We start from the raw sequence: 23,189 nt of genomic DNA on the forward strand, positions 1-23,189 counted from the left end.
AAAAAAAAAAAATCATTATTTCGTTATGCTGTGGTCAATAGGAATCTTCCCTTAAAACTTGCTCACATTCCCCCCCACAGGTCCTATTATTTGAGAAAGCCAAAAGTAGAGTGTGTAACTGGAAATTCAAGCATGTTCATTCATTGAATATGCAGCTAACACAACCAAACTGTTAGCCTTAAAGACTTCAGTCTTCCTACTGAGATGCTTCCCTCACTGTTGTTTGCTCAACAGTTTTGTGATCAGGATGCTGTTCGTGGTTATTGATATGGTAGCTTCTTCTCCCCTCCCCAAAGAAATGAATTTGGTATAGCAAGATCTTTTTTCTCTCTTCTCTCTCATTTGTGATATATATATATATATATATATATATATATATATATATATATATATATATAAGCAGTTTTCTTTGTTCAATAAGATCTCTGCAAGAAATTTAATTTCTTTTTTAAATTCCAATATGCATTTTTAATTCATAAAATGAACCTAAAATATCCTCTTTTAACTTAACTTGAGAAAGAGAATGTCGACCCACTTTTATATAATTCTTATCTCTAAGGGATACGAAGCATTTTAAAGGCATTTTGAAATCTATCCTTGAAATTTCCCTGTGATCTAGATAAAAGATCCACTTTTTACAGACATGTAACTAATGAATACTTAAAATGGCACATCTGGAAAAACTCAGTTCATTCAAACATTTCTGAATCAGCACTACAAGAGTCCACAGGAATTGCATCTCCAACTAAGTGGGAGCCTAGGCTTAAAGTTCTCCAGTAAAAGTTACTTCCTACCTCTCAAAGCAGTAGATTCCTTATGTTGCACCTAAATGTACAACTTGTACCTACTGAGATTTATCCTGACCAGTCTAGACCTTCTACCACATTAATGCTCTTGAAATTCTTGAGGAGAGTTATCATGTCTCCCCCATATATTTGTTACACAATTCCATTTCTCCCAGTCCTCATATTACCTGGCTATCATCCTAATCATTTTCAAAGAGGACCAATGATATCGCACAGTCTGTCTTGACTCATGTGAAATGAATTTAAGTGAGGCAAGGTTGTACAGTCCACCTCACTCTCTCTTCCAGTCATCGATGCCCAGGGCAAGGCTAAAGTCAAGACAATTGGTGATGGACTGAGATGCAGTCAGTGACCTTGGTGTCTTTGATATTCAAGCAAGCTCTACACACTTTACAGCACCTGCTTCAGCCCACTTTATGGTCATGAAACAAATTCTTCTCATCTGCCCATTCCACTGGAAGAAGTCTTCACATACTTGGGGTAGGCATCCCTCCTAATTCAACAACCAATATGAAGCCTTTCAGTTATCCTCACTCTGGTTTAGCCAGTCAGCCAAGACAGTTTACCAAGTTATGGTTGGTGCATGTGCTACAGCTTTGTGGAGGCACACTGGAGAGTTGAGAGACAAGTAGATGCCAAAGGTGCATAAACAGCCCTGAAAAAATTCAACAAGCTCTCCCCAGAGGCACTAGCCAATTACTCCTTGCTGCTTCTGTACACCGCCTCTCTCTCACATTTGTTTTTTTTTTTTTAGTTGCCAAAACACAGTGATCTCTCATATTGTCTTATGGTCCACTACAACCCCTAAACATTTTCAAACAACCTGTTATTTGGCCATGTCTTATCTTGTACTTATAACATGGATATTTTCTGGTACTCGGTTATAAATATTTACATTTATCTCTATTAAATTTCATATTCAATTTGGCCTACCTTTGCAGCCAATTTGAGATTTGTTTAGGATCTGATCCCTTCATCCATATCTAATGTCTCTGCCTATCCCTTAACCAAATTAACCATAAAAAAATTAAAACAACCCACATCCTAAGTTGTCATTGACACATGAATGTTTTTAATGTTAATGTCAATCATTATTGATACATAATGTTAATGATTAACTTGGGTCTGTTCACTGAACTAATTCTGAATATCTGTAGCTATATTATCATATCACCCATATCTCTCCATTCTGTTCACAATGATAACATGAGGGATTCTGTCAAATTCTTAGCCAAATTCTACCCATACTCTGTAGCAGGGGTCTGCAACATATAGCTCTTTCTGCAGGAGCCATAAAGTCAATTTTTTTTCAGGCGCTGTTACAGGAGTGTGCACTGTGAGCACTGTACGGCTCTCACAAAATTACATTTTAAAAAATGTGGCGTTTATGGCTCTCATGGCCAAAAAGGTTGCCGACCCCTGCTCTGTAGTATTCATTTGACTAACCAGGCTATTCATCTTACCAAAACAGGAAATGAAGTTAATCTGGTATGCCTTCTTTTTTAATGAAGCAAGGCTGGTTCTTACCAACATAAAGGTGTGGCTTATTGATTTACTCAACCCCACCCCTCTAAAAGTAAGAGATAAGATGCCTTAGAAGGTACAAGGTAGCCCAGTGGATAGAGCTCTGGATTTGGAGTCAAGAAGATCCAAGTTTGAATAGCATCTCAAACATTCCCTAGTTGGCTGACCTTGGGCGAGTCACATAAGCTCACATTGCCTCAGTTTTCTCATCTGTGAAACAGAAGTAATAACAGCACCCATCTATAAGGTTATTGTGAGGATCAAAAGAATTAACGTATTTAAACCACTTTGTTTACCTTAAAGCCATAAAAGCTAACTATTATTATTTAAGTGTAAAATGTCCTTTGAATTAGAATTAGTTGCACAAGAATCAAATTTAGATAAGTCAAGGGAATTTGCCCATGTCCCAAAGATCATCTGTAAAATTTCAAGCATGTTAAGGGATTCAATCCAAAAGCTTAGACTTAATATCGCATTCTTGGTGAATTCCTTAAGAAGGAAACAGCTGGCAGGGAAAGGGAAGCTTCTACTTCAGCCTAAGACAGATCTCCTACCTGACCCTATCTTGGTCAGAAGAGGACCTTGTGAACTCTGAAGAATGCAGAGTTGGGTTTCCCATCTTCTCACCAGCATCTGAGCATCACACCTAATACCCTCTCTCTGTCCTTTCCCTCCCTTGCCCATCCTTGGATCCCCTTAGCAGCTAGTTGCAGTAACATCTACACTGAGGTCCAAGGACAGACAGACATAGATTAACTATGCATAAGGGAATTTCTTATGCATCCCACACATGGAAGAAAACTTCTAGCAATCAGGAATTGTGGGATATGCCTTTCTCACATGTATTCACTAAGTTAGAGCAGGGATTGGCAACCTTTTTGGCCATGAGAACCATAAATGCCACATTTTTTAAAATGTAATTTCGTGAGAGCCATACAGTGCTCACATTGGGCGCTCCTGTAACAGCGCCTGAAAAAAATTGACTTTATGGCTCCTGCAGAAAGAGCCATATCTGGCCCTCAAAAGAGACATACGTTGCCGACCCCTGAGCTAGAGCTTACTTCCCCTGGACTTTAAACGTACTTAGGGGTCACAGACTTTTTTCCTAGGAGGTTAGGGAAATTATTCTGTACCAACTTTTCTTACCATATCACCGTAAGCTGGAATCAAATATAAAAATCCTCTTTCTGGTATACAGAGTTCTTCACAACTTGGCTCAAACCCATCTTTCTAGCCTGAGACGCTACTCTTCTCAGTCTAGTCAAATGGCTTCTTCCTGACAACAACATTCTATCCCCCATCTTTGTGTCAGTCTAATCTCTCTGTGGACAATACTCTTCCTATCAGGCATCCATGTCATAAAATCCCTAGTTTCCATTAGAACTCAGCTCAAGGGGGCAGCTGGGTAGCTCAGTGGATTGAGAGCCAGGCCTAGAGACAGGAGGTCCTAGGTTCAAATCCGGCCTCAGACACTTCCCAGCTGTGTGACCCTGGGCAAGTCACTTGACCCCCATTGCCTACCCTTACCAATCTTCCACCTATAAGTCAATACACAGAAGTTAAGGGTTTAAAATTAAAAAAAAAAAAAAAAAAAAAAAAAAAAAACTCAGCTCAAGTGACACCTCCTACGTGAGCTCTTTTCTGATTCCTTCTCCCTTACATCCCAACTATTAGTACCTTCCTCTAAAAATTTACCTTGAAAAAAGTTTACCTTGCATTTATTTTATAGCTTCTTATACATCCACATGGTATCTCCCCTGCTAAAATATAAGCCCTCTGAGAGCCAAAAGATGTACCAAGTAGAGTTTCTAAAACCAGAGATCACAACGAAGGTAAAAAGCAGATTTCATATGAAACAGAGAGTAAGAGAAATAGAATAGGAGCTGGCAATGAAATTTAAATTTCTAATTTTTAATTTTTTAGAGATAATGAAGTTCCTTCTAACAGTAAAATCTAAGATGTGGCCACACTGTTATATGGTTGAAGAGATATAAAGGGTATCATTATTGGAGTTTAGAGGATTGAGGAATTGTGTAACCAAGGCATTAGATCAGGTTCTTAAGAACTGCAAGAGTACTGAGATCTTTGGCAAAGACATGGCTGAAAGAATGGGCTCAAATGTTATCTCAGACCCTGTGGCTATATTCTGGACTATATTCCTGACTTAAGACCTCAAGCAGCTTACAGTACAGTATGCCACAAAACCAGGGAACAAGCAATAGATATAGATGCATTGAGAAAGACACTCAAGTTACAATCATACTACTCTGACCTATCTTGCCAATTCTTTCTCCTTCCAAAGTTCATCCACCATAGGAATAATGAACCAGCTTTACTCCAAAGGATTAAGCACTTATTATGGCTCTCACTATAGACTATTTCAAGGTCAAAGTAGAATAGGTAACATTTATTTAGCATTTAGGATGTGCCAGGCACAGTGCTAAGTAGTTCATAATTATCTCTTTTGGTCCTTACAACAACCCTGGGAGGTAGATGCTATTATGGTCCCCATTTTACAGATAAGGAAATTGAGTCAAAAAGAGGTTAAGTGATTTCCTCAGAGTCACAAAGCTAGTAAATGTCTGAGGCTGGATTGGAATCTCCCTGACTCTAGGCAAGAGCTCTATCTATTATACCTCCTACCTGCCTCTTTTTGGGCTACTGCCAAGGAGCAGTCATTGCCTTCCCATCCCACAGATTAATTGCTCTGTCTTTTTGATTGTAGGATTGAAATTACATTATTTTCCCTTCAAGTTTCTTCCTGGCCACTTCCTTTTCTGAGGGATGAGTGACCAGCCTTACAATGTGCTGCTGATGGGGAACCAGGTGGGCCCTGCAAAGGTTCCCCTTCACTGGTCAGACCAAATCAGTGCTGGTCCACCACTTCCTCTAGGGGCAGTGACCCTGCATAGGTTACTACCTGCCTCAAGTCATGCCTGTCACTGCACTATATCCTTAGGCTGCTCTTGCTTCCTTGCCTCTCTTCCAAAAGATTCATTTGTGTGACTTTCTGTTCCCACTTATTCTTTCTGGTATTTGTACCTTTGAGGCTCTGCCAAGAAAGACAAAATGAAAGCTCTTGCATCTTCCCTTTCTCAGGGCTTGCTAACTCTAGGTAGCAACATGAATTTAAGTATCTTGTTCAACAGAAATTTTCCCTGACCTACTGAGTAAGTTTATTGTACTTCCATCCTTTTACAGGTGGAGAATGGAGTCAGAAGATCTGAATTTAGATCCCATCTCTAACTCTTAATAGCTACATTACTTGGACAAGTTGACTTCTTTAAGCCTCAGTTTCCATGTCCATAAAATTGAATAATATTTGTACCATTTACCTACCTCAGAGGGTTGTTTTGGAAAAGGATTCACATTAATATCATATTGTTTGTTTCTTAATGGGTGGAGGAGTGATTGGAGGGAGAGAATTTGGAACTCAAGGTTTTTTTAATGCTAGAATAAATAATGTAATTTTTTAGTAGAGATCTAAAAAGAAAATGAAATTCTATATCCCCTTTCATTCTCCTGTATAGATCTTTATTTGCCTGCGTATTATGCCCTTCATAGACTTTTGCTATTTGAAAAACATCTACCATTCAGGGGTGTGCTGGTAAAAGTTTTATAATGCTATTTTCTCTTCTAAAAAATGTGCACAAGACACCTTTTTATTAACATTTTCTCCACGTTTTCTCAGACAACTGCCAAAACAATAAATCAAAAAAAGAAAGGAAAGGAAAAAGAGCTTGTAACCTTTAAATGTTTTATAATACTAAGCTATTATCATCAATGTTTTATTTCCCCTTGACTTAAGGTTCTTGCTACTAAAGAGGCTATATCCTCAGGAGTCACTGAAGACTGGACCCCATGAATCAGGTCCAAGGAAAGTTACAATAATAACAGCACATGTGCTCAAATGGATCTCTCTGTGATTTCATCAATTAGGAAGGCTTTCGGTTAGGTGCTATTATCATCTCCATTTTACAGATGAGGAAACTGAGGCTGGGAGAGGTTACGCAATTTGTTCAGATTCCCAGAGCTTTTGCCGTTCAGTTATTTTTGTCATATCAGACTCTTTGTGACCCCCACCCCCAGGGTTTTCTTGACAAAGATATTAAAGTGGTTTGCTATTTCCTTCTCCAACTTATTTGGCAGATGTGAAACTAAGGTAAATGAGGTTAAGTCACTAAGTCACTTGCCCAGGGTCATATAGCTAGGAACTGTCAGAGGCCAAATTTGACCTCAGGAAGACAAATCTTCCTGACTCTAAATCCAACATTCTATCTACTGTACTACCTAGCTGCCCCAAGTCACATAGCTAATAGGTCTCTAAAGAAGTCCATCTCTGTATCCCCTGCTATCAAAGTGTACCCTCCCTGTTAGAGTCCCAGTTCCATAGTGCCAGAGTTACAGGGATGAAGGGAGCCTCCTTTGTGTGTTGATGGTTACTTGTCAGGGTTCCTGGAGCACCAATTGTAAGGATATCCTGATCACTGACACAGTTGTGTCTGAAAGAACAATAAAGGGCTAAGAAGATCTACAATTTATTAAGCATCTAGTCGGTAGCAAGCACTATGCTAGGAAGGAAGATGGTCACAAAGATCAGAATGGAAATAGTCCTTGTTCTCAAGGAACCTGTCATGGACGTTGACCTTGTGACAAAAAATATTCACTGTTTAGCCCTTTGGTGGATTCTGTATCTAGACAAATGGAAGATAATCTCCAAAGGGGATGATAAACCTAGGCACACTGGGAAAGATACCTAGGTAATCAGATTCCCCAGAGCTGAATAATTCTGCCTCTTGGGTCTCTTTGCTTTCCCTCTTTATAAAGGAGATGTGTCAAACTTGGAACTCCAGGTACCAGATTAAACATAATTGAAATATGTCTAATAAAATAAACAAAAATACAATACACCAAAGATAGTGCTAATTTGTGGCTTTCTAAAGCAGGGATCAATTTCTATCAGATTTTGCCATGGCTATTATAAAGCACACAACCCAATATCAACTCTGGAAGATAATATAAGCCTTCTTGAATGAAATCTAATAAATCCTTGGAAAGAATAAAGGGCTGTCTTTTAGGGACTATACAATCTAAGTAATTATTATCCTACAGAGAAAAGGGGATGTTCAGCCTTCTTTAAGAGACTTGAAATACTATTTTTAAGGCACTAAACACTATTATTAATAGGAATAATAATCATAACAATACATACTCTGTATTCAAAGCCTTTACTCATAGACCTTGGAATATGTCTGTAATATATGTTATTTATAGCACATCAATTAGCTTAAAAGGTTGCAGATGAAAGCTAGAAAGGAATAGGATTGATTCTATAGGAAATGGGTGGGATATAAAAATTGAAGTCTATAGAAAGAGTTCAGTACTAATTCGAGTTATTTGTGCTCTAACAAAAGACATAGAATCACTTTGAGTTTTAAAAATATGGAAAGGAAATTTGTGAGGGCCACAAACTTGTGCCAACAGCAAAACCATACATACATCTAGGACATTACTGCTAAACCATAGCAACTTTACCTAAATAAGGGGAAATTTTTTTTCCAATGAATAGTATCTCTTAAAAACTTCTATATCTAATTAAGGTGGCATTGTATTTGATTTGTTAAAGCTAAGTTAACAAAAAAAATGATGTCAAACAAAACCCAAAAATATCTCTGAATTCAATTTTTATAGTTTTCTTTGTCATTTATAGCCTCATTTTAATGACATCTGATTCCTGGGCAACCCTTATAATTTATAAATATACACATATACACACACAGAACTTTTGAGGGAATGACATTTAAAGAAAAACAGCACCATGTAATATATTCTATATATTTATTTGGCTTTGCAAAAGCATGCAAAAGAAGTGACCTTGAGTTATGGCAGCAAAACTGGAGCTCCTAAATGGTATTACCAAACTGGAAATAATTCAAAAGGTTAACCAAGGATGGATTCTGTGTCTGTTTGAGAACATCATCATCATTAAAAGAATGGACAGAGGGCAGCTGGGTGGCTCAGTGGATTGAGAGCCAGCCCTAGAGACGGGAGGTCCTGGGTTCAAATATGGCCTCAGATACTACCTAGCTGTGACCCTGGGCAAGTCACTTAACTCCCCATTGCCTAGTTCTTACCACTTTTCTGTCTTAGAACCAATCCACAGTATTGATTCTAACACAGAAGATGAGGGTTTAAAAAAAAAAAAAAGAATGGTCATCAAATAATACAATTTTTTTTTGCCCATGGAAACTTAATACCATCGTGTAAGGAGCAAAGGAGCTTTGATTTATATCAAAGAGGGTAGTATGCTTACTGAAGGAATCACAGGCCTATTAATTAAAGTACTGACTAGGTCAAAGGAGTTTTACTGATTAACCAGTCAATCAACAAATACTTATTAAGTGTTTACTATGAATAAAGTCCTGTGCTGAGACAAATGCTGATCAGGATACAACCTTTAATTTTAAGTTATGTTACTACTATCAACACAGGAGAGAAGGTCATTTCCTATCCCTTTTTAAAAATTAGAATCCTATCTTTTCTGGTCAGCTAAAAGGCATGTGTTCTACTTAATATTTTAGTGCTCTAGTGGCAGAGTGAAAAGAGAACTACCTGAGCTGCCAGGAAGAGGATAGGACTGATTCTTGCCTCTCCTACCCACTAACTGTGCAACTTTGGACAAGCCGCTTCATCTCTCCAGGCCTGCCTTCTCACCTAGAGAGTGAGAGGTGTGTCCAAGATCCTTTCTAGCTCTAAAAATTCTAAGTAGGTAATAACTTAAATTTTAAAAAGAAAAATTAATCATCTCATGAAGTAATATTAAGCTGTCAACATTTCCATGGCAAAAAATACTATAGTTACAAAAAGTAAGTTACAAATTAAGATCAATATTAAAGCTTAATATAAATAAGATTGTTAAACACACACACTAAATAACTATGGTAGGTTTTTTAATTGAGTAAATAATTTCAATGTAACATAATATTTTTTCCTTCCTCCCACAAAACCAACCTGATTTGTCTTCTGAGTCATCGAAGTCCACGCTGAAGGAATGGCCACTGTTGCTGATAATTTTAGCTGAAGCTGGATCATATTTGATACTGAGAGGCCGGAGGGAAGAGTCATATTTTACTTCTTTGGTATTGATCTCAATAGGAGATTGATAATCCCCATCAGCAATTGGGAAAAGTTCACTCCAGTGAACAGGGCCTATGATGATAAGAAAGAATTAAGCACTTGGTTTATTCATTCATTCAAAAAAGAAATACTGTACCATTTATGTTGGCCAGCTATGGCAACTACTAGGTACTAAAGAACATATATAAAGGAATGACATAGTCTTTGGCCTCAAAGAGTTTACTGTCTAGTTTTTTTCATTAACAATATAAAAACCCTTTGGTTTTCCCTAATTAAACTGCAAATACAACTTTTAATATATCTTCTCTTTGGGGAAGCCATTCAAGTTTACCTAATGTCCTCTTTTTTTTAAACCCTCACTTTCTTCTTAGAACCAATACCATTTATGGGTTCCAATGCAGAAGAGCGGTAAGGGTCAGACAACGGGAGTTATGTGACTTGCCCAGGGTCACACAGCTAAGAAGTGTCTGAGGCCAGATTTGAACCCAAGACCTCTCCTCTTTAGGATTGGCTCTCAATCCACAACTAACATTCTTTAAAGGAAGTCCAACTTCCAAAAAAAAAAAATCCAGTCATTATTGAAAAAAGACATGCCTTCTTTTCTGTTCTAATAAACAGAATGTTTGCCTTTTACAAATCTAGAGGACATGCCCCCACCCACTGGCTAACAAAAGGTGAGACAGAGAATTAGGAAAGAGGAATGAAATAGAAGGGTGGGATTCAAAAAAGTCCTTGCTTCACTTTTCCACAAATGACAGATTTCATCTATGCCACCCTGTCCTCCCCTAGGCATTCCAAAGTAAAATTTAGGAATTTTACCTTTCCTCACTGTTACACTATAGAGCATGGGCTCAGGAAGGGTGATAGAATGTCACACAAGGCAGAAGAAACAGCTTATCTCGTGTTTCAACAAAGAAAGCTGGTGGCCAGACAGGATGAGATTTTGCTTTCTCACACTCTGAATGGTGTTTTACCAGAATAGTACAGTATGAAAAGCCTATCTCTAACCTTCAACAAAAGCAGCAGGAAAGGTACAATCACCTGGTTAGCTGAACTTCACTTAATAGGGTAGGGCTTACAAGGAAAGACTTTCAAAAGCATACACAGTATGCTTTTAATTTGCATAGCAACTATCAGTTGAATTGTGGCAACTAATTTTAATTCTATTTTTTAGCCAAGAAGCTAGTCTTTCCCTCCTAAGGATAACTAACTAAAGAATATTTCACATACTAGTAAACAAATGATGCTTTTTCTATGAAAAAAACCAGTCCTTTATTAAAATAATAAAGCATAATTAATGATTACTAATACTTGCACAAAGGAGATGACAATTTAGAGCAAGATTTAAAGAAAACCAAACACCCTATGACTCTTACAACTTTTAACTATTGCCTCACAGTGCTTAATCTCATCATTTTTCCTTTTATTCTTCATTAAGGAGGGATCTTAACTTTTCCTCTCTTTTATCCTTTCCCAAGTCAATCTAGTTATCTATACTATTTCAATTAAAAAACTCTTCAGCTTACTTCTCTGTATCCAGCCCACTAAGCTTAAACTAGCAGCTTTGCTTGTCAAAAGCCTTCAATTATCTGCTTTTGACTTATCAAAGAGAATGGATTAAGTTACCTTATTAGCTCTCTCATTTAGGTCTCTAATCAAATACTTCTGTATAACAATCCAATCATTTAGGTGAAACTTCTGAAATTGCTGTTCTGATTGTTCACAAGTTTTGGGCTAAGTAGAAGAAAATTAGGTTGTAGACAGACCATGAAAACGAACATAATATATTACTACTATCCCATGTCATTCTACAATCAAAGAAATTTCTTGCTCCACTGATTCCTCTCCTTATTCGAAGTCCTTTGAAGCTCAAAGCTGGCATGTAAACTACTTTGTATCAAATGCTAATGATAATCTACTAACTATTGTAATAGAGTTTGCTGCACTAGCAAAATTGCTTCTTAAGGAAGCTATATTTTCTTTGTTTTTTTTTTTGAGTATATGATTTAAAATACACTTAAATGTGATACACACAGTTTCAAATCAAAATCATGGAGTGATTTACCAAAACAACTCAAGAACCATCTCTCACTATTTGAATTCAGTTATTAATTGTCCATGTATAAATATATCCAAGACCAAAACCAACAGATAAAAAACCTATCAAATGCCCTTATGGTACATTTTCAGTTTCAAGTACCCTGTCCAAGACAGCAGTGAACTTAATATGGGAAAGCCGTCTAGATTAAAGTTTTTCCTTTGCTCAAAATTTCTCTAGGCCTGACAAAAGAGTTTAGAAATGAATATGAGCTTCTCTGGAGGCCAAATACATTTTCATTCATCACTAAGCTAATCAATACCCAACCGAGCAAGGATTTTTTTTTATTCCCTTCTGAGAAATACACATAGTGCTGGCATCTAGTAACGAATACATAATAATAACAAAATGATTCCAGCTGAGAAGGAAATGAAGAGAAATGCATTTTTCTCTTTCAAAGTAGGAAGTGAAATTAGCCAAATGTAAAATTATAATTAAGACCTCAGCTAGGAAGAAATTTTCTAAAATAATAGTATTCATTAAATTATACTTCTAAATTTCACCTGCTTCCATTAACTTAGCACATTCATTACAAACTCCATGAAGCCAAAGTATAACACTAATTAGAAAACAAATCCATCTTTCCATCTTCCCTAGTATGCATTCTATGGTTTGTTTACTGTTTACCATACAACACACCACACAACACAGGAAACTGTATTTTGTTTTATAGCTTTACCCTTAACAAAAAAAATAAAATAAATAAATATAAATATAGTCATAGAAAATATGAATCGATATTAAAACATAATCAACTTGGTTTATTATACTACAATGACCTAATTTTGACAAGGGCAACATGGATCCATAGAGCCATGATTAGTACTTACTGGCATTTAAAGTAGAAAAACTAGAATTATCGTTTTACTACAACAAGTTTAGGATCCACATGAAAAAACATGCCTATTTTGTTGGAGTTGCTTCAGTGCATGAAATCTATGTTTTCGGGGGAGATTTACGAATAATCATCCTTAATCTAGATAGACGGTAGTAAATGTTAGGAAACAGCACCAAAGCAGCATCAATTCCCTGGAAGAATCCCATACTTGGGAAATGGGGCATAACGGTTAACCAAATTGCTGTGTTACTGACTGACTCACCAGCAGTCACAGCTATCACCAAGGGCCCATTACTTTCTCTCCATGCAAAAAGAGCCCCTTAAATCTCCTCATCTCACAATAACCTGAACACTTTACATCAGACCCAAAGCAGAGAAGTGCCTGGCAGATGGCATTTCGCAATTCATTAAGAAGAAAAAAAAAAAGAAAAATATATATAGTGTGTGATTTGATCTGATTAATGTTTCTGACTCATAAACATTTACTACAAAGCAAAAGTTAAGTAAGCATTTCAGGAAATTATTTAGTGATGGGTTTTTGTAACCATGACAATGATGACACATACCAACTCTAAACCTCCTTAAAAAAAAAAAAAATTAATGCTTTTCACCGCAACACGTGACAGACCCTGCCAGCCCTTCTCCGGCTATGGTTTTGTAAATCAACTAATGAGGAACCAGAAAGTTTCTTCCAACTATAGGATCAAGTTTGCCCCTTCTCTACTACCCTCCGTAGACCCCTGCAGATTTTTCTTGTAGACTACCCCCATCTCATTCCTCGTAGACTTCCGCAGATCATCCCCCTTAAGACCCCAGCAGTTCGTCCCTGAGCCTCCCAGCCCCACGAAAATCCCCTCATACATTCCCAGTGCGTCCCCCAGGCCACTAGGAGCAAAGTCCCCCGGGCGCACAGTAGAGCTGGAAACCCCCGCCCAACCTCGGTTTCCTCCAAAGTTATCCCAACTCCTTTTCCTCACCGTTGTGTTCGCAGTAGCCCCAGCTGAGCCTAGACATGGTTTCCTCTGAATGAGGAGAAGGAAAGACCCGTTGTGATTTCAGTGAGGACCGAAGCCCGAGAGAGCTGTGGAGGGAACGAGGAAGCGAGCGAGGGAGCGCACCCGCGGACTCAGCAGCAGGACCCGATAGCACCCCGCGCCGCAGCCGCTGAGCAATGAACTCTAAGTTGCCGAGTGGCAAGTGGGGCGCGGAGCTCCTCCCAACCTTCTCCGCTAGGGGGCGGCGCTCCCGAGCGGGGGTGGACGGGCGGGGCGGTGGCAGTACGGAGCTGGAGAGGCTCCCCAGCATCCGCTCCACGCCCTGTCCGGGATGGACTGGGGTAGGCGCACGCAGAGGAAAAGGACCGGGCGCTGTCAGTACCAAAGCCCCGCGTGAGGTCTGGGCTGGCATAGTCGAAAAGGGGCCGGGAAAAATGGGGAAGAAGAGATAAGTTCTACTAGGACCCCACCTGGCAAAGACACTGGCCATGGTATTCTACGTCTTCTCTGGCGTTAACGGATTGAAGTTGCTTTTGACTCGTAGTAAATAGTTAAGTGCAATTTAATTGACTGAGAAAAATTCCTGACTCTGTGTACATAGAATCATAGAAGACTCCTTATATATTCCAATTAGAAACCTGAGGTCATAGTCATAGAATTTTAGAATTGGAAGGGATTTAAATTCCATATAGTTCGATCCTCTCATTTTACAGATGAGGGAAGTAAGAATTAAAGAGGCTAAGACACTGGTACAAGGTCATATGTACAAAGTCAAGTCATATGTACAAAGTCAAAGTCATATACAAAGTCAGGGTCCCCTGACTTATTCTCCAGTGTTGTGTGTGTGTGGGTGGGTGGGGGGTGTTTGTTGTGTCCTACTTTCCAGTTTACTAGTTATCTAAATATGAAATCAATGAAGATTAGAATGGGGAAACTCAACTAAAGGTGAGCATCCATAGATCTATCCTCCTCCCTACCACTATCATCAACCACTGACCACCTGTCATTGCCACACAGCAAAGCCCCAAAGTACTGGGAATAGCAATCCGTCCTCCAAACCCCCTGGTCATTGGCCCCATTTCCACCTCAGCCCTATTAACCATCATTCAGGAAATGAAAGAATGAAAGACAAGTAAAGCACTTCTCAGATGCTTATTATGTGTCAGAAATTGTGCTGGGGATACAAATACAAGAAAGCAGTTACAGTACTTATCCTTAAAGAATACAAAATACACAAAGGGGAACTAGATGAGAAAGTTTAATACTAGCCTGTGGAGACAACTTTAGATTTTAAAGCAAAGAATATTACTTCTGAACTGTATCTCTCTGAGGCACTGGGAGAAAGTCCTCTCTACAATGCTAAGAGATGAACTGATGCTGTGCAGAGCTGTTCCAGGGGCTTCATGGAGACTCCTAGCCTCTAGACTGAGGTCAGAGTTCCCCAATCACAGGGGCTCAGAAAAAGGATATCAGAAAGAGCATAAATGGAACTTCATAAAAGTAGATCTCTTTTACCTCAGAACCAGAGAGAGAGAGACAGAGAAAGAGAGACAGACAGACAGACAGACAGACAGAGAGACAGACACAGACACAGACACAGAGACACAGAGACACAGAGACACACAGAAGGTGGCTATGAGCACTGGTGTTCCTGTAGTGTGGCTGCTGCACCTGGGTCAGTGGGTGTTAGACCGGGGAGAGAGCTAGGAGAGTGCCAGCATGGGCTACAATTGGCTAGGGTAGCCCCAGCATACACACACTCACTCACTCACTCACTCAAGCACTCAATCACTGTTGGGCTCCGGGCTTCCCAGGAACACCCATGAGTTTGAAGGTTGAGAAGCTAGTGCAGCAGGCTGGGGAAGGAAGTTTGTGAAGGGAATAGCCCTCCACATGTGGCTGGTGCCTTTTTTTTATCTAATCTACTTTTAAAATTATGTAATAACTACATATAAATTAAAATATAGACTCCAGATAATGGAGTACTTACACATGGTTTGGAAATAGCCAGGTAAGGAGGTGGAGACTAGTTCTAGGCAAAATAAGGTGAAAGTTCACCTATCAGAATCTAAAAATGATCTCAGGGTCTAAATCCAAGGTTCTGGTGAGAATGTGATGAGGAAGTTAATTAAGCACAATGACTGAAGTGCAATATGTCTTGCAATGACTTGGAAGCAAGCAGGAGTATTATGAAATACAAATGAGATTAAAATGAATGTAAAATATTTTGTAAATTTTAAAGCATTATTTATTATTATTATTATTGTTATTGTTATTCTACATCCATCAGTCTGGTAATGACTCCATTTTCTGAGCCTTCTCCTGCAGTGTTTATAAGCAATACAGAGTTGTGCTGGTAAATGTTTAACAACCCAGCTGGGTGTGAAGAGGATATATATACACATACACTTTTAAATCTAATCTGCATTGTGAACACTTTCTTAAGTCTAGAAATCAACAAAGTAATAAATCAAATTCCTATTTCTGAGGTGTAAATACTCACACTGAAAATTAACAGTTGACTCTCACTGTTGAGAGCTGGCTCCAAAACACCCCTCTAGAAATAATTCTTGAGCTGCAGTCCTCAGCAGCCATAGCCACTGAAGACACAGGAAAGAAAGTTCTCATAGTCAAAGTCCTTGGCATGATCAAATGTTCAACATCCAAAATTGATCTGGTTTTGCCAATGGAAATGAATTACAATCTTTGGCTGCTCTGCCTTAAAGACCATGGTTCTTTTCCACATGACTTGTACCTTAAATCTCCTATAAATATTACCTTCCCTAGCACTTAACCAAATGTTTTACCTAGTAGGTGCTTAATAAACTATTTTTCTTTCATCTTAACTGAATGAAAATTCTCACTACATTTTCCCCTACAAGGGATACGACCCTCTTACTGAAGACTATTCAGTGGTGAGGGATAATTCAGTACTTTTCTAGGTACCCCATTATTCTTGCGAATAGCTCAATTTAGGAACCTTTCCTTATATTGAGCTGCAATCTACCTATCTTCGACTTCCATTGTTCTTAGTCCTGCCTTCTTGTGCCAAGTAAAACAAAGCTAATCCTTCTTCCTTGTCAAAACCCTTTACAGCTTTTGTGTGTCTCCTATAAATCTACTGTTCTCCAGTCCACTCATTCCCATGCTATCATCCTTTGAATGTTTTCCAATTTTTCACTATCTTCCCTAAAATGTGGCACCCAAACTGAATGCATTGACTCACTGAAGTTATATCTCTGAATCTTTTCCAAGTGAACTATTGTCTAGCCAAGTCTTCTCCATGTATTTATGTAGATGATTTTTAAAAAACTGAGTAAAACTACTATGTTTGTTTATTCTGTTTAATAAGGATACTACCTTCTTTCAATCAAATCATTAATTTAAAAAGGTTTATCACAACAGAATCAAGGACAGGGGTCTGAAGGACTCTATTGAATCTATCCTTCCATATTATTACCATTGATCTATAAGTCACTCTTTGCGCCAGGTTATTCAGCTTGTTACACCTGACAACTCCTTAACAGCCTACAAATCTCCGTCTTGTCCACACAGATACTATGCTAAACTCTGTCAGAAGCCTTGCTGAAATCTAGGTATAAGTGGCATTCCCATGATCTATCAGACTAGTCATCTTGCCAAAATAGGAAATAAAATGAATTTGTCAAGAAGATTCCAACTAGTTTTAAATCCTATGATCTTTATTGATGATCTCAGGTTGACTCTTAGTGATCACCATCTTCCTTTTTTTAATTGCTCATAAACCATCCCTTTAATAATGTGTCCTAGACTTTTACCAATATTCAAAGTCAAGTTCATAAATATGTAATGTAAATAATCTATCTTGGCCACTTTTCAAAAATTGGAATGGCACTTATCTTTTAGAATATTTGTCTTCATTCAGGATTCAGTTCAGTAGCCACTGCTTTCTCTGAAACCTCCACAGAATCACAGAATTTCAGCCTTAGAAGGGACCTCAGAAGAATCAAGGCCAACTCCTATCCAAACTAGAATACTGTCCTGTTTAGGGGATCTTTGTCATATATGACTAGCAGTCATACAGCTTTTACCTGATAATTTCCAACAAGAGGAAATCTACTACCTCCCTATCTAATCTATACTGCTGCTGGATAAATCCTAATTGTTAGAGAATTTCTATCTGGCATCAAATCTAAATTTTTCTCTTTTAACTTCCACCCCAGGGAACCACCCTATTCTGACCTCTGAGGTCCAGAAGAATATGTCTGTTCCCTTTTCCTTGTGACAAGCTTTCAAATACTAACACATCCTTCCCTCACACTTCAGTGGTTCTAGTAAACATGCCTAATTCTTATAGCATGAGCTCCTAGTAGATCTCTTCTAGATGCTCTTGAAATGTATACTATCTCCCCCCCCCAAAAAAATGTGTCCCCTAGGTCTCAAAATCCAATACTCAAAAATGTGATCTAACCAGGGTAGAGTCCAGCAGGGCTGTCCCTCCTATTCCTAGACTCTACTCCTGCCTCAGTGCTGCCTGTGGATTCATTTGCCAGTTCACACTGCTGATTTCTGTTAAACTTGCAATGATTAAACCTTTGAATGAATTGCTCTCCTATATCATGGATTTATGAAAGTGATTTTTACAAGCTTAGTGTAAGATTTTAAAGGTATTCCTATTTCCTGTCATATTAATTGGATTTGGATCAGTATTCTAGCTTACCAAGATCTCATTAAAGCCTGATTGTCAACCAGTGTGACAATTACCCTTCTCAATTTGTATCATCCAAGAATTTGATAAGTACTCTACAGATGACTTTATGCAAATAATTGGTAAAAAATATTAAACAGAACTGAGCTCTGGTCTCTGTAGCTTTTCATAGAAGATCTACTTCCAGACTGACATTAAATAATTTCTGATTTAGTATATAAATCTGACCATTCAAGCAGTTCTATATGTACATAATTGTAGCTATCATAAGCCCACATAGCTCTATATTTTCCAAAAGAATAGCTTAAGAAACTTTATCAAAATTTTTGCAAAGATCTAGGTAAACCCTCTCTCTAGAATTCCCCTAATGCAGAAACACATTTTCAAAACAGAAAACAGGGCTTGTCTGGTATAACCAGTTCTCAGTGAAGCCAGGCTACCTTTTTATGTCCAACACTTCCTTTTTCACTTATTCACTATTCATTCTTTTAATAAAAGATTCTAGAATTTTCCCAAGAACTAAAGTTAATCTCATTCACATACAATTTTTAGATTCTACTCTCTTCTCTTTAAAAAAAAAAAGAAATTTTTGTGCTTTTCCAGTCCTTTGCCCTTTTTCAAAGATCACTTACCAGCAATATATAAATTCTTTCAGTTTCCTAGAATGTAACTCATCTAGGATTCATTAATGGTCCTAATCTAGGATGGTTAAACACTCTCTTATCATCCTGCTTATCTTGGGCATCAACTTCCAAATTCAATCTTATTTTATTTTTAGTTCCAAAATCTCTTCCTCCCACCTTTCTCTCTCCCCAAATTGAGAAAGCAAGAAAAAGAACCCTATTGCAAACTAGTTAAGCAAAACAAATTCACACATGAATCATATCTAATATGCATTCCCTTTTGTAACTCTTTGTGTCTTTCTCTCCACACATATATCCATATGTGTACATATACATATATTTATGTACACACATATATGCTTCAATATGCTCTTGGGGTCTATCACCACTCTACATGAAAGTTGGTTAGCATGATTCATTCATCATGCATCCTCTATAATTGTGATTAGACACTATTGATCAGAGTCCCTAAGTCTTTCTAAGTTGTTTATCTTAACAATTTTGTTATTATATAAATTATTCTCCTAGTTCTGCTCACTTTATTTGCATCCACTCATACAATTCTTCATGAGTTTATCTTAAACTATCCCCTTCAACATTTTTTATTGCATAATACCATCATATTCATATACCTTTAGCTTTTTAGCCTTTCCCCAATTGATAGATATCTCTTTGGTTTCCTTTTTCTTCTTGGTGATTACACATACACAAAAGAAAACTACTTTAGATATGGTTGGATCTATGGGCCTTTTCCTCTTTCTTTGATCTGTTTAGGTCATAGATCTACTATTGCTGGCTAAAAGGGTATGTACAGTTTAAGAGCTGTTTTGGCACAGTTCCAAATTACTTTACAGAATGGCTGGACCGGTTCACAGCACCACCTATTAATAGAGCATTGATGTATCTTTTCCCACAGCTACTTAAATATTTTGTCATTTTATTTTTTTGCCAACTTGGTCAATCTGATGCACTTGAGGTCATACCTCAGTTATTTTAATTTGCATTTATTAATTATTAGTGATTTAGAGCATTTCATATGCCTATTAATAGCTTAGATTTATTCCTCTAAAATTACCTATTCATATCTTTTGACCATTTATTGGTGAATAGCTATTATTCTAATAAATTGGATTTGATTCCAGAAATAAGACCTTTACCAGAGAAACTTGCTGCAGACATTTTCCCCCAACTTCCTGCTTCTTCTCTAATCTGAAGAACATTTATTTTGTGCAAATCCTTTTTAGTTTCATATAACCAAAACTGTCCATTTTCCCTCCTGTGAACATCACCATCTCTTGTTTGGGAATAATTATTTATAGCACCTACTATAGCAATGCTAGACACTGTACTAAGTGCTTTTTATAGCTATTATCTCATTTGATTTGGTCATGAACTCTTTTCCATTTCATTAATCTGGCAGGCAATTTCTTTCATATTTCTCTAATTTTTTATAATGTAATTCTTTATGTCTAAATAATTTGTAGCTTATCTTGGTTTACAATATAATGTATCCTATCTAGTTTCTGCCACTCTGCTTTTTAGTTTTCCCTGTAGTTGGTTAATAGTGAGTTCTTGTTCCAGTAGCTGGAATCTCCAGATTTATCAAATCATCAGGCTACTATGCTTATTTGCTTCTTTATATCATGTGCCTAATCTGTTCCAGTGAACAACCATTCTGATTCTTATCTATTACCATGTTGTTTGACTGCTACAGCTTTTTAATATAGTTTGAGATCTCCTACTGCCAGGCCCCCTTCCTTCCCACTTTTTTCTTTTAATTTTCTTGATATTCTTTACTTTTTGTTCCTCCAACTGAATTTTATTGCAAAACCTGTTTGCAAAGGTTACTGTGGGCCCCCAAGATGGGGGTGGGAGAGATGAGTAATAGGTTGGGATCAGGAGGACCAGAGACAAGCTGTTTGCTAATCAGTGGTAAAGTTTATTGATCACAGGTACATTTTAATAGTTTGAATCAGGCTGAGGATTAGGTAAGCTCTTCATATACACAGTGGATGTCAATGATTTACAGGGTGGTACAGTGGATCTGGTTTACCTCATCACATCTAGACAGAGTTTTCTATAGGCTGATAAATCAATATGTCACTATGTAACCATCTAACCCAGATTCCCAGAGAATGTACATCAGTGGTTCTTGGTTGGAACATCCAGTTTTAGCAAAGAAGAAGGAGAGGGAAGGGTTGAAGCCTCAGGTGAGGAGTGAGATACATGTCTGACTTTAGCTACACTAAGGCTACCCCCAGGGTCTTTGCTACTGGGGGATCTTTATAGGCTTTCTAGAGCTTTGCTTGATGGAAGCACTGTTCTCATACTGTCCCCACATTTTGTTATTATTTTTTTAACTCTATAAAGTAGTTTGATTGGTATGGCACTGAATAAGTAAATAAATCCGTGAAGTAAGATCATGTTTATTATATTGGGTTTGCCTACCTTTGCTGGTTCTTGGTTTTAGTTAGATATTACTTATATTAAGGAAAGTATTTTCTTTCTCTCTTACTTTCTTTTTAAAAATCCTTATCATCCACTTTGGAATCAAGACTCTGTATTGGTTCCAAGTCAGAAAAGCAGAAAGGGGTAGGTAACAGAGGTTAAGTGACTTGCCAAGGTTCACACAGCTAAGAAGTGTCTGAGGTCAAATTTGAACCCAAGACCTCCCATCTTTAGGCCTGACTCTCAATCCACTAAGCCACATAGCTGCCCTGGAAAAGTATTTTCAACAATAATAAGTATTGTATTTTGTCCAAACCTTTTTCTGAACCTATCAATATAATCATACTTTTGGGGGGAAAGGGATTAATATTAATATGGTTGATTATACTTATAGTATTCCTAATATCGAACCAGATAGAATTTCTGGGATAAATCCACTCTTATCATTGCATATAATCTTTATTTTACATTGCTGTTGTCTCATTATTTTATTTGAATCTTTTTGCATCAATATTCACTAATGATATTGGTCAATAGTTTTATCTGTTTTGACTTTCTGGTTTAGATATCAAGATCATATTTGTATCATAGAAGGAATTTGATAGTCTCTTTTTTTTTTACTTTTTTCTTTTTAAAGTCATTAACTTATTCATTTTAAACATTCTTTTCTTTTTTAAATTAAGTTCCAAATTTTCTCTCTCCCTCCCACCCTTCCCAACCCACTTTTATTTCTGGGAATTATGAAAGAATATACTCAGTTTTGCGAGGTAGGTTATTCTTTGTTATAATTCTAGATCCTTTGCCTTTTGGAATATCATATTACAGGTCCTCTGCTCCTTTAATGTGGAAGCTGCTAAATATTGTGACCCCATAATATTTCAATTGTTTTTCTCTGTTCTGCTTGCAATATTTTTTCCATGATCTGGGAGCTCTAGAATTTGGCTATAATATTCCTGGAAGTTTTCTTTTGGGGATCTCTTTTAGGAAGTGATTGGTAGATTTTTTTCAATTTCTATTTTATCCTCTAGGTCTAAGATATCAAGGTAGTTTTCTTTCATAATTACTTGAAAAATTAGTTCTAGGCTCTTTTTTTGATCATTGCTTCTAGGTAATCCAATAATTTTAAAAATATTTCTCTTAAAACTATTATTTCAGGTCAGTGGATTTTCTGATATTTCACATTTTCTTCTATTTTTTTCACTCTTTCTACTTTATTTTACGGTTTCTTGATGTCTCATAGTGTCATTCTATTTTTCCAATTCTGATTTTTAATGATCATTTTCCTCAGTAAACTTTCGAATCTCTTTTCCTATTTAGCCAATTCTGCTTTCTTAGGAAATTCTTTTCTTCAGTGAATTTCTGTACCTCTTTTTTTAATTTGACCTTTCTTCAGTGAAATTTTGGCCCTTTTTTGTGATTAGGCCAATTCTCTCTTTTTTCTCTAAGATGTTATTTTGGTCTGTATTTTTTTTTACCTCTTTTACCAAGCTATTAATTATCTTTTCATAATTTTTTTGATGATTTTCATTTCTCTCCCCATTTTTTCCTCCACCACTTTTTATCTCCTTCTTTCCCTTTTCCAGGGAAATGACTCTGTTATATCTCATCATCTTCAGACTTACTGTTTTCTTGAGGGTTTAAGTGTTGTGTTTTTCAAGGATCTCAAGGAAAAATCAGGCTGGGGACCTGCAAGCTTTTAGTGTTCCCAAAATGATCCTGGATAAATTTTGCTGACTGATGTCCTGGTCTGAGCACTGAAAGTTTGGTTCTGAGCAAGATCTCTATCAGCAGTTTCAGTAGCTGATTGATGGACTTAGCCACTAATAGGGACTCTGAAGCTTCATAGCAACTGAAATGCAGGCTGCGCATTGGTCTAAGATTCCTCCTATTTGTTCTACTGCAAGCTTCAGTATGAATTGGAGGCTAGAACTGAACATCTGCTCAGCTTCCACATGCCTCTGAACTTGTTCCTCACTCAGTAGACAGCTAGGGCCCAGAACCATAACTGTCCCTCTCCGATACTCATATGTCCC

At 37.4% G+C, this 23,189-nt stretch overlaps 1 protein-coding gene across 1 annotated transcript in view; it reads right to left on the reverse strand.

Annotated features, from left to right (window-relative positions):
* LOC123253111 (carbonic anhydrase 13-like) overlaps positions 1 to 13,417 on the reverse strand; it is a 45,423-nt gene extending 32,006 nt beyond the window's left edge. Inside the window, exons 1-2 of the mRNA XM_044682402.1 lie at positions 13,381 to 13,417; positions 9,342 to 9,539 (exon numbers count right to left, since the gene is read on the reverse strand). Of these exons, the coding sequence (XP_044538337.1) occupies positions 9,342 to 9,539; positions 13,381 to 13,417 (235 nt within the window). The remainder of the gene's footprint in view (positions 1 to 9,341; positions 9,540 to 13,380) is intronic.
* Positions 13,418 to 23,189: the final 9,772 nt, after the last annotated feature.

The sequence above is a fragment of the Gracilinanus agilis genome, chromosome 1, assembly GCF_016433145.1.
Source record: "Gracilinanus agilis isolate LMUSP501 chromosome 1, AgileGrace, whole genome shotgun sequence".
NCBI classification, from domain to species: Eukaryota; Metazoa; Chordata; class Mammalia; order Didelphimorphia; family Didelphidae; genus Gracilinanus; species Gracilinanus agilis.